The 13,934-nt window shown below is 42.3% G+C and overlaps 1 protein-coding gene across 1 annotated transcript in view; it reads left to right on the top strand.

The window, feature by feature from the left end:
* KCNT2 (potassium sodium-activated channel subfamily T member 2) overlaps nucleotides 1-6,952 on the top strand; it is a 1,033,274-nt gene extending 1,026,322 nt beyond the window's left edge. The window contains exon 29 of the mRNA XM_069737282.1: nucleotides 6,143-6,952. Coding sequence (XP_069593383.1) covers nucleotides 6,143-6,254 — 112 coding nt within the window. The 3' untranslated portion in view covers nucleotides 6,255-6,952. The remainder of the gene's footprint in view (nucleotides 1-6,142) is intronic.
* Nucleotides 6,953-13,934: the final 6,982 nt, after the last annotated feature.

Below are 13,934 nucleotides of genomic sequence, written 5' to 3'. Positions count from 1 at the left end.
GGCCACTAAGGTCTCCCGATCTGACCCCCTTAGACTTATATCTTTGGGGTCATCTGAAGGCAATTGTCTATGCTGGGAAGATACGAGATGTGCAGCATCTGAAACAATGGATACTGTAAGCCTGTGCTAGCATTTCTTCTGCAGTGTTGCTATCAGTGTGTCAAGAGTGAGAGAAAAGGGTTGCATTGACAATCCAACATAATGGGCAACACTTTAAACACATTTTGTAAGTGGTCATAAACTTGTAAATCATGAAGGAATAAAGTTACATTAAAACCAAGCACACCATTGTTTTTCTTGTGAAATTCTCAATAAGTTTGATGTGTCACATGACCCTCTTCCCATTGGAAAAATAAAGCTGGATTCAAAATGGCCAACTTCAAAATGGCCGCCATGGTCACCACCCATCTTGAAAAGTTTTACCCTTCCCATATACTAGTGTGCCACAAACAGGAAGTTGATATTACCTACCAACCATTCACATGTTATTTAGGTGTATCCATATAAATGGCCCACCCAAAAAAGTTTACTTCATCATTGAACATAATGTTGTGTGTAAACTGAGGGTCCTGTTACAATTTTGGTTTTGGCCATTCTGCAAATTCAGAGTGCCGATCTGGGTCATCCTGCATTTTGTCAGGGTGCCATTTGTGAGTAATTAATATCCGCCAAAGGGACGTTCAACTGATGCCAGATCGGCGCACTGAATTTGCAGAATGGGCAAAACAAAAATTGTTACGGGACCCTCAGTTTACACAGAGCATTAAGTTCAGTGTTGAGGCAAACTTTTTTGGGCGGGCCATTTATATGGATACACCTAAATAAAATGGGAATGGTGACAGTTTTCTTGCGTAGGCTATCTTGCATTGAAATCTGCTACAATGAACTGGGTACTGCGTTCACCAGACATCAACACAATTTCTATCTGCTACTCACGCATTAACCACTGCGACACGTCAATGGCTGTAAACAAAGAGAAACTTGTAAATAACTTATGAAAGAATAAAGTTATGTTAAAACCAAGCACATCATTGTTTTTTCTTGGGAAATCCTCAATAAGTTTGAAGTGTCACATGACCCTCTTCCCAATGGATAAAATAAAGTTGGATCCAAAATGGCTGACTTCAAAATGGCTGCCATGGTCATCACCCATCTTGAAAAACTTTCCCCCTCCCATATACTAATGTGCCACAAACAGGAAGTTGATGTCACCAACCATTCCCATTTTATTTAGGTGTATCCATGTACATGGCCCACCCTGTATATGCAAGTATTCATATCTTAGGTTAGTGTGCTGGAAACAGGAAAATGGGCAAGTATCAGGATCTATATGACTTTCACATTTTCCAAAATATGATCGTTAGTCAACTGGGTCTCAAGGGCATGGTCAACATGTCATCACAGGTGGAAAGTTAGCAAAAAACTGAGTGATGACACTATTATATTATCAATACCCTATCTCCCTAAATTTCAAGGATGATATACAATTAAAAAGTATAATTAATCTTTAAAACAGGTGTAACATTTAGTTTTGATTTGGATATTGTTGTGTATGGTAATTTAGATTCATCCACACTCAATGAAAAGGTTTTACAGGAATGATATAGAGAAGTGACTAATGCTTTAGGGGCAACCATCTATATGCAATTACACCATTTAATTTATAATTTCCTAGCAGTACCCAAAATGATGTGCAGCAATTAGCTAATATTTAAGGTAGCTTGTTTTAGTAATGATGTTGTGCAGTTCGGGGAACAACTCATAGCCATGTTCTCATCATATGCAATTAAAACTATAGAGCAGATTTATCAAAGCCTACAAGCTGTCTATAAGATGTGGCATTTAGGCTCATCTGCCATTTATTCTTAAACATAGCTTAGCTTGAGCTTTAGGGCTCATGCCCACATGCGAGAAACTCGGATGAGTCTCGCACGTCAATACCCGGCACTGCACCCAGCACTCAGATCGGAGCATGTGGCCACGTAGCAATACATGCAGCCGCACGCTCCGCTCCTGAGTGGCGGGTGCAGTGCTGGGTATTGATGTGTGAGACTTATCCGAGTTTCTTGCATGTGAGTATGAGCCCTTAGTATTACTAAATCTCAACCAATATCTGTGGTCATCAGTTGTTGACAGATGAAGCATTTCCGATACACATTCATTGAATAATATTTCCTTGTCATAACCATCTTGGGCTTCATCTTTGGTTAGGTAGAACTGATTATTTTCATATTTATACTATCAAAGCACCATTGAAGTGTTTTTTTAATTTTACCTCTGGGGTGTTGCTACTTATGTAAGCTCCCTGCACCTAGTATCACATCTACCAGCCATCTGTTCTATGCATCGTGACAGTTATTTTCTGCAAGTTGTGACCTGACAGATTGCTCCAGCGTTTGCTGGAAAGCTGAAAAGCCAAAACTCAATGGAAGTCTATGAGAGCTAGAACAAGGCTTTCAAAGACTTACACTGAGAGATTGTGACCACTATTTCTGACTTACCATAAGTCAGAAGTATTGGTCACAAGATGGTGGATCAGGATGTGAGCAGCGCCTCAAGGAGCTGAGGATCGCAGCTGGTAAGTATTTTACGAGGGTCCAGAAAACTTACAATAGTGGCACTACTCCAGAGCTGAAATAAAAAAAATGCTAGAATGGTGCTTTGAAGTTTTCTAAAGTCTAGACAAGAAACCTGGAATTGCAATTTCCGACAGAAATTCTGCAGTCTCACTATTCACGATACCTTTATTTAATAAAGTAAAAAATCTCTCCTTAATGGGGTAAGCAATATTCCTGCCTACATGCTCCAGCACAAGGTTTAAAAGCTTTGCAGATGGATGTTAACCTGTTTGTTATTTCTCAATGTAAATTGGTGGCGGGTCATCATTTACCGCTAATTTGGTGCACGCTGACAGTTATTTCCTGAACAGTGAAGAGTGTTCTCAGGACTGAGTTAGCAAAGCAAGTATTTAAACACTTCCACAAAGTGCAGTTCTCCAGCGGCTGTTAAAAAAGCACTTATTCAGCATGGCTGAACATTTCAAGCCAGAGTGAATTAAAAGCCATTAAAATGTAAAGTGGAAAGCGAGGTCGGCTCCTAACTATGTGACACCTTAATATTTTTAATAGCTGTTTCACAAATTTCAATATGCTTAAATTCTTCATGTTTTATAGTCCAGTGGTTAGACGAAAACTATATCTGCAGTCATAGAGTTCATTATCCAATATGATATTTAACGAAACATTTTTTGCAAAATTTTAAATTAATTTACAGCACAAAAGGGAGGACGTAATGTGGTTATTACTCAGTTGCTATGAATTTTATTTTTACAATAGGCTCGGGAGTCCTGGAGTCCTTAGCAACTACACATGGTGATACTTCTCAGATCCTGATATTAGGGTACACTGCAGCCCACATTTTATATATGTATGGGGTCTCTACAACCATGCTCACATACAGTGAAAAAATCTGGTATTTTTTTGTTGCCATCTAATAAATAGCAGGGAAAAAAAGTAGAATAGTTATTTCTCTGTAAATTCTGTGTAGAAAGCCCAAGGATTAGCCCTATTGAATATTAATGTTGATAGTTTTAATGCAGATCTGCATACTCATGGCAGAAATCCAAATATGGGTCAGATTTTATACCTTTAAATGATGAAATCATAATCATACTAAGCTCTTCAAACCTCTCTAGTTTAAAAAAGGATCAAGTATATGTCAGTCTTCTAATAAACACCGGGAAAAGCTCTGGGGGTATGTAATATGCACTTTTAGAGGAAGGCTAGCAGCTCTTAATTGGGCTTCTATCTACAGTTTGTACTAGCCACTACATGTAGCAGGACCCAAGAGAACACTGGCATTTCCCTTTCAACCTTTTTACATAAATCTGAACTTACTCAGGGACCCCTTGGTTAGATTTAAAGTGTGGCTTTTGGCTGGTGGAGCAAGTTGCAGATAGAAGGGTTACAAACCAGATTGTATCCGGGCTGTCAGTCAGGGACAAAATTGGACAGCTGGCATGTGGTCAGGAGAATGCCAAGATCAGTAACAGTAATCAAGCTAACGGAATAGAAGGAGATATGCAAGAAAACTATGTAAATAGGTAACGGGAACGCAAACCTGGGTAAGTCACATTTATAACTGGCAACTAGAAGTAGCGGCTGAGGGTTTAAAGTGGTAGTTTCTCAGAATAGGAATAGAACCACTGATAGAAATCAATAATTGAGAGATTTGCACCTCTCCTGTATTGTGTAGTAACTACTGTTATAAACATTGATCAAAAAATGATGTGTTTTTAAGGTATTAGTGAGTATAAAGAGGGATTTTTTTAATTACACTGTTTCAAAGCAGTTTTTTTTAGCCATAGCAAGAATTGGACACAACAAGAAGTATTTGTCTATCAGTAATATTTATTTTTTTTAGTTTCGTAGTCCACTTCAGGCTTTGGCTAACGAAGCTGGCCAAAAACTCACAATAGTGTTTTCCTTTTAAAGAATGTATGACATACAGTATGCAAAATTTCTACATACAATATCCTAAAAATAAAATGAAGAGATGAACTACCAGAAGCCACCTTGCATTTTTGTAGAGCCTTTGACTTCATAGCATGCATGAGTGATATTGTGTACATATCTGTTTAAAAAAGTCCCTAGTGTGTCTGATGTCAATTGTGATGTGTTCTGTGTGGCGCCCCAAATAAGTTTACTCTTAGTATGTAATATAGTAACATACTTATTAAGGTTGAAGGAAGACTTTAAGTCCATCTATTTCAACCCATAACCTAACCTAAAATGCCCTAACATGTTGATCCAGAGGAAGGTAAAAAAAACCCATGTGGCAAAGAGTAAGCTCCACACTCTGGAAAAAAATTCCTTCCCGACTCCACATACGGCAATCAGAGTCCTGTCTGAGTAAGAGTGATAGCGAGAAGGTTGGAGGAGCCAGTGGCTCTTAGTGAGTCCCAATTTAAACTTATAAAGGTCTCCTGAATAGCAGTAAGGGGAGGATCCCTTACTGAAGTGGCTCTTCTCAGGCTGCACCATTGTCTTCTGAGTGCCTGTACTCTGAGTAGGGACTGCGATGTCTGTTCAGTGTGGTTCAGAAGACCCAAAGCCAGACCATCCTCACAAAGCATATATGAGGCTGTTTTGTTTGGATCAGGAGACCTGAAGTCAGTTCAAACATTATGACCTTCACTTGGTCTTTCAATGTTGGATGTGTGAAATTAACCTAAATGAATTTCTTCGTCCTAGAGTTTCTAGCAACTAGTAAAATGTCAGGTTGTGCCGTGCCTGCATCCATTAAGCTTGACCTGGTAATACAGGTGAAGGAAAAGTGGTAAAACTCACTCAGCGAACTGTGAAATTGTATTAAGGTTCTAATTAGGTAATGTGAAATTGCTCTACAAAAGCATCTCACTGAAGCCTATGGGCCATATTCATTAATCTTAAACTTTAGCACTGCCATTTTCGCACGGCCCATTGTGACTGAGACTGGATTTAAAGCATGCATTTACTGTTATAAACTTAGTTTACTAGCATTCTACTACAAATAGGCCACCATCTTATAACCTGCTATTGTTAAAGAGATCAAGGCCAAATGACCACTGTCAGTGACCAGTCTGTTTTTGAAGCATGGTGGAACATGTGTAATACCCTCTCTTATATTTAGTGTGGGAATGGCCACAATCAGGCTTAGAGCGACAAACAAAACACTATGTTCAAGCTTGTGATGTCATAGTGTGGGACCCCCAATTTTACACTGATTTCTCAAATCAGGGTTCTGGAATTGAGCATAAACTGTCAAATAATGCAGAATTTATAGCCAATAGTTATGTTCACATCCATTTTCACAGCAGACCCTGGCTACAAGCTGCTGACAACAAAGAATCTTTATTTCAATCTTTAGCACTTTAAGTAACATTTTATGAACAGTATCTTTGTTATGGAATCATTATTTTTTTTTTTTTTTTTTAGAAAAGCAGATGTTATCCTATTTTTGTTCTCCGAAATATAACTTTTCACCGTTATACCTCCTATATTTTTCAGCTCTGGTAGCCCCTAGGAATTTGGTTTAGTTTTCTGTTTATATCAATACATTCTAAATATAAGAAAATAATTTTGCTTCTTTCTGTCCTTTGTAGCTACCTGATCAGACCAGATCCTCTATCATATGTTCCAGCCAATGCATCCAGCCGGAAAAGCAGCTTTTGTAACACAAGCGGGCAAGACTCCAGGGACGACACGCAGCTTTGATATTTCATCAGCTTCATTGAATTAAGAACTGATTTGTGACGGTAACATCATTCAGCCATGAAAATAGTAAATCTATTGCTGAGAGGTGCAAGTCAACACCTGTCCAATAATATATACCTTGGACTGTACATTTCGTTCTGGCTAATGTCTGTAAGCTGTTGTATCAGTGTTCTTTCTCTATTTTCGGGCATAGTTTACCAGGCTGGAAAGGTCTGGCCCTTCATGTAGGATCTTTCGAAGGAAACTGCCATTTTTGTAAGAGCTGCAAGCGTCTTGTACTGGAAATGAATGTCTTTTACTGTAGCTTCCTAATGTGACATTGTTTTGTGTTTTCGTTCTAACAATTGAATGTCATTTTTGAGAGATATTAGATTATATTAAAGCATTAACCTGCCTCACCTAAGGGTTTTATAGACTATTGGTATTAGACTGGAAATGTTTCTGATTGTTTACAATTATAGAAGCGGCTCAACAAATTTCTTTGCACTTATAATGCATACTCACCATCAATTTTCTCTCTCTGTTATTGAAATCATCCCCCGTTGATTATAATAAGTTAGACCATGTGACTTCCAGTCTGACAACCAGACCAATACATGCTCCAATGTGTAGACAGGAAGTCAGTCTCTGATTTCCTGTGAACTTCAGGATGACATCATTGCCTATATATCCCTCCTGGCCGCTCTCAGACACTTCCGCTCCCCTCCCAGCTCCACATTTCCTGTCCATCTTATTGTCCATCTATGCTAGTAAACAAATGGGTAAAGACTTCCAAAAGTGTCTTAAGGAACCTTCACACATAATGATATCGTTAACGATATCATTGCTTTTTGTGACGTAGCAAAGATATCGTTAAGGAAATCGTTATGTGTGACAGCGACCAACGATCAGGCCCCTGCTGGGAGATCGTTGGTCGCTGAGGAAAGTCCAGAACTTTATTTAGTCGCTGGACTCCCTGCTGACATCGCTGAATTGGCGTGTGTGACACCGATTCAGCGATGTCTTCACTGGCAACCAGGGTAAACTTCGGGTTACTAAGCGCAGTGCCGCGCTTAGTAACCCGATGTTTACCCTGGTTACCAGCGTAAACGTTAAAAAAACAAACACTACATACTTACCTTCCGTGTCTGTCCTCCGGCGCTGTGCTTCTCTGCACTGGCTGTGAGCGTCGGCCAGCCGGAAAGCACAGCGGTGACGTCACCGCTCTGCTTTCCGGCTGACCGGCACTGACAGTGCAGAGGAAAGCAGAGTGCCAGAGGACAGACACGGAAGTTAAGTATGTAGTGTTTGTTCTTTTAACGTTTACGCTGGTAACCAGGGTAAACATCGGGTTACTAAGCGCGGCCCTGCGCTTAGTAACCCGATGTTTACCCTGGTTACCAGGGGACTTCGGGATCGTTGGTCGCTGGAGAGCTGTCTGTGTGACAGCTCTCCAGCGACCAAACAGCGACGCTGCAGCGATCGACATCGTTGTCGGTATCGCTGCAGCGTCGCTTAGTGTGACGGTACCTTTAGTTGCACAAAGCAGCCAATCATAGAGCAGCTTTCATTTTGCATTCTGCTTTCATGAAATGAAAGCTGCGCTTTGTTTGGTTGTTATGATCAGCAAAGACAGTTTTTCTTTTAGACAGTTTCATTTACCTGGCCTATTATTTCTTATTTATATGTGAGAGTTGTGTTATATCAGGTGACAGGCTACATCATGTAGGGTACACTGACACCTATCATCCAGGCAAGGGCTGATTGCTTGGTATTATAAATGCACATAGAGAAGAGTTACAAAAGCTGTCAGTCACACAGATACGTGTATTGCACCATGCCGTCTAACAACCTATGGCATCACCCATAATATTAGATCAGGTGGGCTACCCATCACTCTATAAGTACACCCCACAGGTAGAGACACCACATTTCTCCTCACACACTACAAGGCCTGGCTGCAGCTTGCAAGCAAGAAAATTACTTAACATATTAGTTTCACACTTTGGCCCAAGTATGGACACTTACAACCTATGACAATGGTCATCAAGGTCTTGTGAGCCACTACACTAAAATTATCAGCAATACACCAACAAGGATATCAAATCCAAGAAAATTACAGAAAGAAAGAGGCCCTACTTACCAATAACTGGTCATAACAGCAATACTCTGCAGGATGTAGCTTGCCCCATGATAAATGTCAGAGGTAGCACATGTGCAAAAAGATGATGATCATCCACACAAACAGATACGTGTAGTGTGCAGTGTCTGGCTTATAGCCTATCAGTGACACCCATACTATGAAATCAGGCGGGCTGACCCGCACTATATACAGTGGGGCAAAAAAGTATTTAGTCAGTCAGCAATTGTGCAAGTTCCACCACTTAAAAAGATGAGAGGCGTCTGTAGTTTACATCATAGGTAGACCTCAACTATGGGAGACAAGCTGAGAAAAAAAAATCCAGAAAATCATATTGTCGGTTTTTTTAACATTTTATTTGCATATTATGGTGGAAAATAAGTATTTGGTCAGAAACAAACAATCAAGATTCCTGGCTCTCACAGACCTGTAACTTCTTCTTTAAGAGTCTCCTCTTTCCTCCACTCATTACCTGTAGTAATGGCACCTGTTTAAACTTGTTATCAGTATAAAAAGACACCTGTGCACACCCTCAAACAGTCTGACTCCAAACTCCACTATGGTGAAGACCAAAGAGCTGTCAAAGGACACCAGAAACAAAATTGTAGCCCTGCACCAGGCTGGGAAGACTGAATCTGCAATAGCCAACCAGCTTGGAGTGAAGAAATCAACAGTGGGAGCAATAATTAGAAAATGGAAGACATACAAGACCACTGATAATCTCCCTCGATCTGGGGCTCCACGCAAAATCCCACCCCGTGGGGTCAGAATGATCACAAGAACGGTGAGCAAAAATCCCAGAACCACGCAGGGGGACCTAGTGAATGAACTGCAGAGAGCTGGGACCAATGTAACAAGGCCTACCATAAGTAACACACTACGCCACCATGGACTCAGATCCTGCAGTGCCAGACGTGTCCCACTGCTTAAGCCAGTACATGTCCGGGCCCGTCTGAAGTTTGCTAGAGAGCATTTGGATGATCCAGAGGAGTTTTCAGAGAATGTCCTATGGTCTGATGAAACCAAACTGGAACTGTTTGGTAGAAACACAACTTGTCATGTTTGGAGGAAAAAGAATACTGAGTTGCATCCATCAAACACCATACCTACTGTAAAGCATGGTGGTGGAAACATCATGCTTTGGGGCTGTTTCTCTGCAAAGGGGCCAGGACGACTGATCCGGGTACATGAAAGAATGAATGGGGCCATGTATCGTGAGATTTTGAGTGCAAACCTCCTTCCATCAGCAAGGGCATTGAAGATGAAACGTGGCTGGGTCTTTCAACATGACAATGATCCAAAGCACACCGCCAGGGCAAAGAAGGAGTGGCTTCGTAAGAAGCATTTCAAGGTCCTGGAGTGGCCTAGCCAGTCTCCAGATCTCAACCCTATAGAAAACCTTTGGAGGGAGTTGAAAGTCCGTGTTGCCAAGCGAAAAGCCAAAAACATCACTGCTCTAGAGGAGATCTGCATGGAGGAATGGGCCAACATACCAACAACAGTGTGTGGCAACCTTGTGAAGACTTACAGAAAACTTTTGACCTCTGTCATTGCCAACAAAGGATATATTACAAAGTATTGAGATGAAATTTTGTTTCTGACCAAATACTTATTTTCCACCATAATATGCAAATAAAATGTTAAAAAAACAGACAATATGATTTTCTGGATTTTTTTTTCTCAGTTTGTCTCCCATAGTTGAGGTCTACCTATGATGTAAATTACAGATGCCTCTCATCTTTTTAAGTGGTGGAACTTGCACTATTGCTGACTGACTAAATACTTTTTTGCCCCACTGTAAGTGCACCCCACAAGGACTGACACCTCTATTTTCGCCACCAACACTACAGGGTTGAAGAATATATAAGGAATTTGTTTACCGGTATATTTTAGCCAAAATACACAACAAACATGTTGGAATAAGTGCAATGTGTAGGTGAACATTCACACTGTGGCCATTTACCAGAGGCAAAACATAGATTAAAACAATGAGAAAATACTCTGCAGTAAGTAAAAGAGTAAATAGTAATAGTACAAGTGAATTAGCTATGGTACTTAGTTAACACCAACACACAGCTACAAGTTGTATCCAATCAGGATGGTCTTCATAATGGAAAACATAGTCTGCTTTAGGGGAACCATATCAGAGGGAAGAAAGTATTAATTTGGTAGACAACTTACATGTGGCACATCTATAATATAACGCTGGGAGCGTCACTCTGTCCGAAGCCTTTATAGACTGCGCAAGCGCAAGCGCCGGCGCAGTCTGGCCCCCACAGAGTGACGCTCCCAGGAGATCGCGGTATGCGTAAACACTGAACGCACACCGCGATCTCCACCAGAGAGTCAGGGACCGCCAGGAGGGTAAGTATATTCACCTGTCCCCCGTTCCAGCGCTGCGTGCGGCTCCGTCTCCCGGGTCCTCTGCTGTGACGTTCACAGTTCAGAGGGCGCGATGATGCGCTTAATGCGCGCCGGCGCCGCCCTCTGACTGACCAGTCACAGGCAGAGGAGCCGGAGTGTGTCTTCAAGAAAATGGCGCCGGAAAGCGCGGACTGCGCAGGCGCCGATCCCAGCAGCAGGAATCGGCGCCTGCGCAGTCTGCACTTTCCGGCGCCATTTTATTGAAGACACACTGCAGTGCGCAGGTGCCGATTCCGGCAGCAGGACAAAGATAATGGCGGCACCTGCGCACTGCAGTGTGTCTTCAAGAAAATAGCGCCAGAAAGCGCGGACTGCACAGGCGCCGATTCCTGCTTCCGGAATCGGCACCTGCGCAGTCCGCGCTTTCCGGCGCCATTTTCTTGAAGACACAGGACAAAGAAAATGGCGGCATCTGCGCACTGCAGGTGTGTCTTCCGGCAGCAGGAGGACGAAGAAAATGGTAAGTAACAAGTAAGTAACAAATTGCTGTGGCATGAAGCTGTGGCACTTCATGCCACAGAAATTTGTTATTTACGCCACCTGATTCCTTTCCGCCGCCATTTTCTTGGTCCTGCTGCCGGAAACCGCGCCTTAGTGTGTCTTCAAGAAAATGGCGCCGGAAAGCGCGGACTGCGCAGGCGCCGATTCCGCCAGCAGGAGGACCAAGAAAATAGCGGCGGAAAGGAATCAGGTGGCGCAAGTAACAAATTGCTGTGGCATGAGGCTGTGGCACTTCATGCCACAGCTATTTGTTACTTACGCCATCTGATACGGGGCATATACTATGGAGCATCTTATGGAGCAGCGTATGGGGCATATGAATGGGAGCAGCAAATTAAAGAACTGTGCCGCAGGATGGGAGCAGCACATGACAGAACGGGGGCGCAGGATGGAAGCAGCACATGACAGAACGGGGGTGCAGGATGGGAGCAGCACATGACAGAACAGGGGTGCAGGATGGGAGCAGCACATGACAGAACGGGGGTGCAGGATGGGAGCAGCACATGACAGAACGGAGGCGCAGGATGGGAGCAGCACATGACAGAACGGGGGCGCAGGATGGAAGCAGCACATGACAGAACGGGGGTGCAGCACATGACAGAACGGGGGTGCAGGATGGGAGCAGCACATGACAGAACGGGGGTGCAGGATGGAAGCAGCACATGACAGAACGGGGGTGCAGGATGGGAGCAGCACATGACAGAATGGAGGCGCAGGATGGGAGCAGCACATGACAGAATGGGGGTGCAGGATGGGAGGAGCACATGACAGGACGGGGGCGCAGGATGGGAGCAGCACATGACAGAACAGGGGTGCAGGATGGAAGCAGCACATGACAGAACGGGGGCGCAGGATGGGAGCAGCACATGACAGAACTGGGGCGCAGGATGGGAGCAGCACATGACAGAATGGGGGCGCAGGATGGGAGCAGCACATGACAGAATGGGGGCGCAGGATGGGAGCAGCACATGACAGGATGGGAGCAGCAAATGACAGAATGGAGGCGCAGGATGGGAGCAGCACATGACAGGATGGGGACGCAGGATGGAGGCGCAGGATGGGAGCAGCACATGACAGAATGGAGGCGCAGGATGGGAGCAGCACATGACAGGATGGGGACGCAGGATGGAGCAGCACATGACAGGATGGGGACGCAGGATGGAGCAGCACATGACAGGATGGAGACCATATACCAATATAAATGCTAGCCACCCGGGCATAGAACGGGTTCAATAGCTAGTCAACTATAATAAGAATACTTAAGGCATACACTAAAGCCTCTCCTTTATTGTCTAATAATAGCCTATACTGCACCATATGAGCAATTGAAAATGCTGGAATGCTGCTTTCAATCAGAGATTTCAGCTACTTTACTGATCAAATAGGACAAATAATGCTTAGATGACAATTCATTCTGATTTATAAAAACTGTGCCACCATTTACAAATTTGTAGTGTCTATTTGACTTTTACCATCATCAGTATTTCTTATTTAAGGCTATCATTACAATATGTTGATAACACAATCTGAATTTGTATGTTTTTATTATTTTTTATGCTGTTCATGTTGCAGTTTATTAAAGATAACTATTATAAACCTTACACATTGTATTTTGTGTTGCATTCAAATAACAACTGCATACTGGAGGGCTTTTCTTTTGTTTTTCTAGAGCAGTGCTTCTTAGACTATTAGGCTGGCTTTCATTGTGGGGCACCCCCTAGTGATGATGGCTTTTATTGTGGAGCACCCCCTAGGGAGGATGTATTTCATTGTGGGGCATCCCCTATTGAGGATAGCTTTCATTGTGGGGCACCCGCTAGTTCTTCGCAAGGTACAACAGGTGAAGCAGTTTTGACAGTATTGATTATGTTGCAAAGACCTTTAGCTGCACCAACATATCAAGATCATTGCTCATCTAAAAGTTCTGCAAACTCATTATAAAATAAATGAAGACAATTTTGAAACATTTTTGTGCAGGCAATACTGTGCAAGTGCAAGCAATAATGAGACCTATTCTAAAAATATTGAGAGACTCACATCTATACTGCCATGAATTATTTCTTACACAATGTAAGTGTTAAACTTTAAACCCACTATTACTCAATGTGAAATAAAAACACTATCAGCTGAGATGGGATAATGCTAGTTATTGGAAATAGCACAGATTAAATAATAAATTTAACAAAAAAGAGATTTTATTTCCACAAGTGTAGAGATGGAGACTGTCTTACCCTGCCCTGCCCTTGAAGACAAATAATTTTGCTATATGTACAGTGTCATGCAGTTTTTCATGTGATAGTGATGTAATGTATTATGGTAATATGCAGCATATGTGTCATATAAAGTGTTAATGTATAATATGAATAGAGAATATTGCAGGATAAGCACAGGATTAGTTTAGGATAGCATCAGTATGGTTTATATAGTAAGTGGTTTAGTAACAGAATAGGACAGTGGATAAGAACAATAGGTTTAGTCTATAGGATAAGAAATAGTTAATGATAGAACTAGCTAAGTGAGTGGGAACTAGTGTTGATAAAAAGGGGGGCACATTATGATAGTGTGTGGTTAGAGAATTGCAGTGACAAGATCAAGTTCAGGAGCAATTGATTGCTAGGGGCAGCATGGACCAATGT

This window comes from Ranitomeya imitator, chromosome 8 (assembly GCF_032444005.1).
Source record: "Ranitomeya imitator isolate aRanImi1 chromosome 8, aRanImi1.pri, whole genome shotgun sequence".
NCBI classification, from domain to species: domain Eukaryota; kingdom Metazoa; phylum Chordata; class Amphibia; order Anura; family Dendrobatidae; genus Ranitomeya; species Ranitomeya imitator.
Note: the sequence above shows the minus strand (reverse complement) of the source record. Positions and strands in the feature narration are given on the sequence as shown.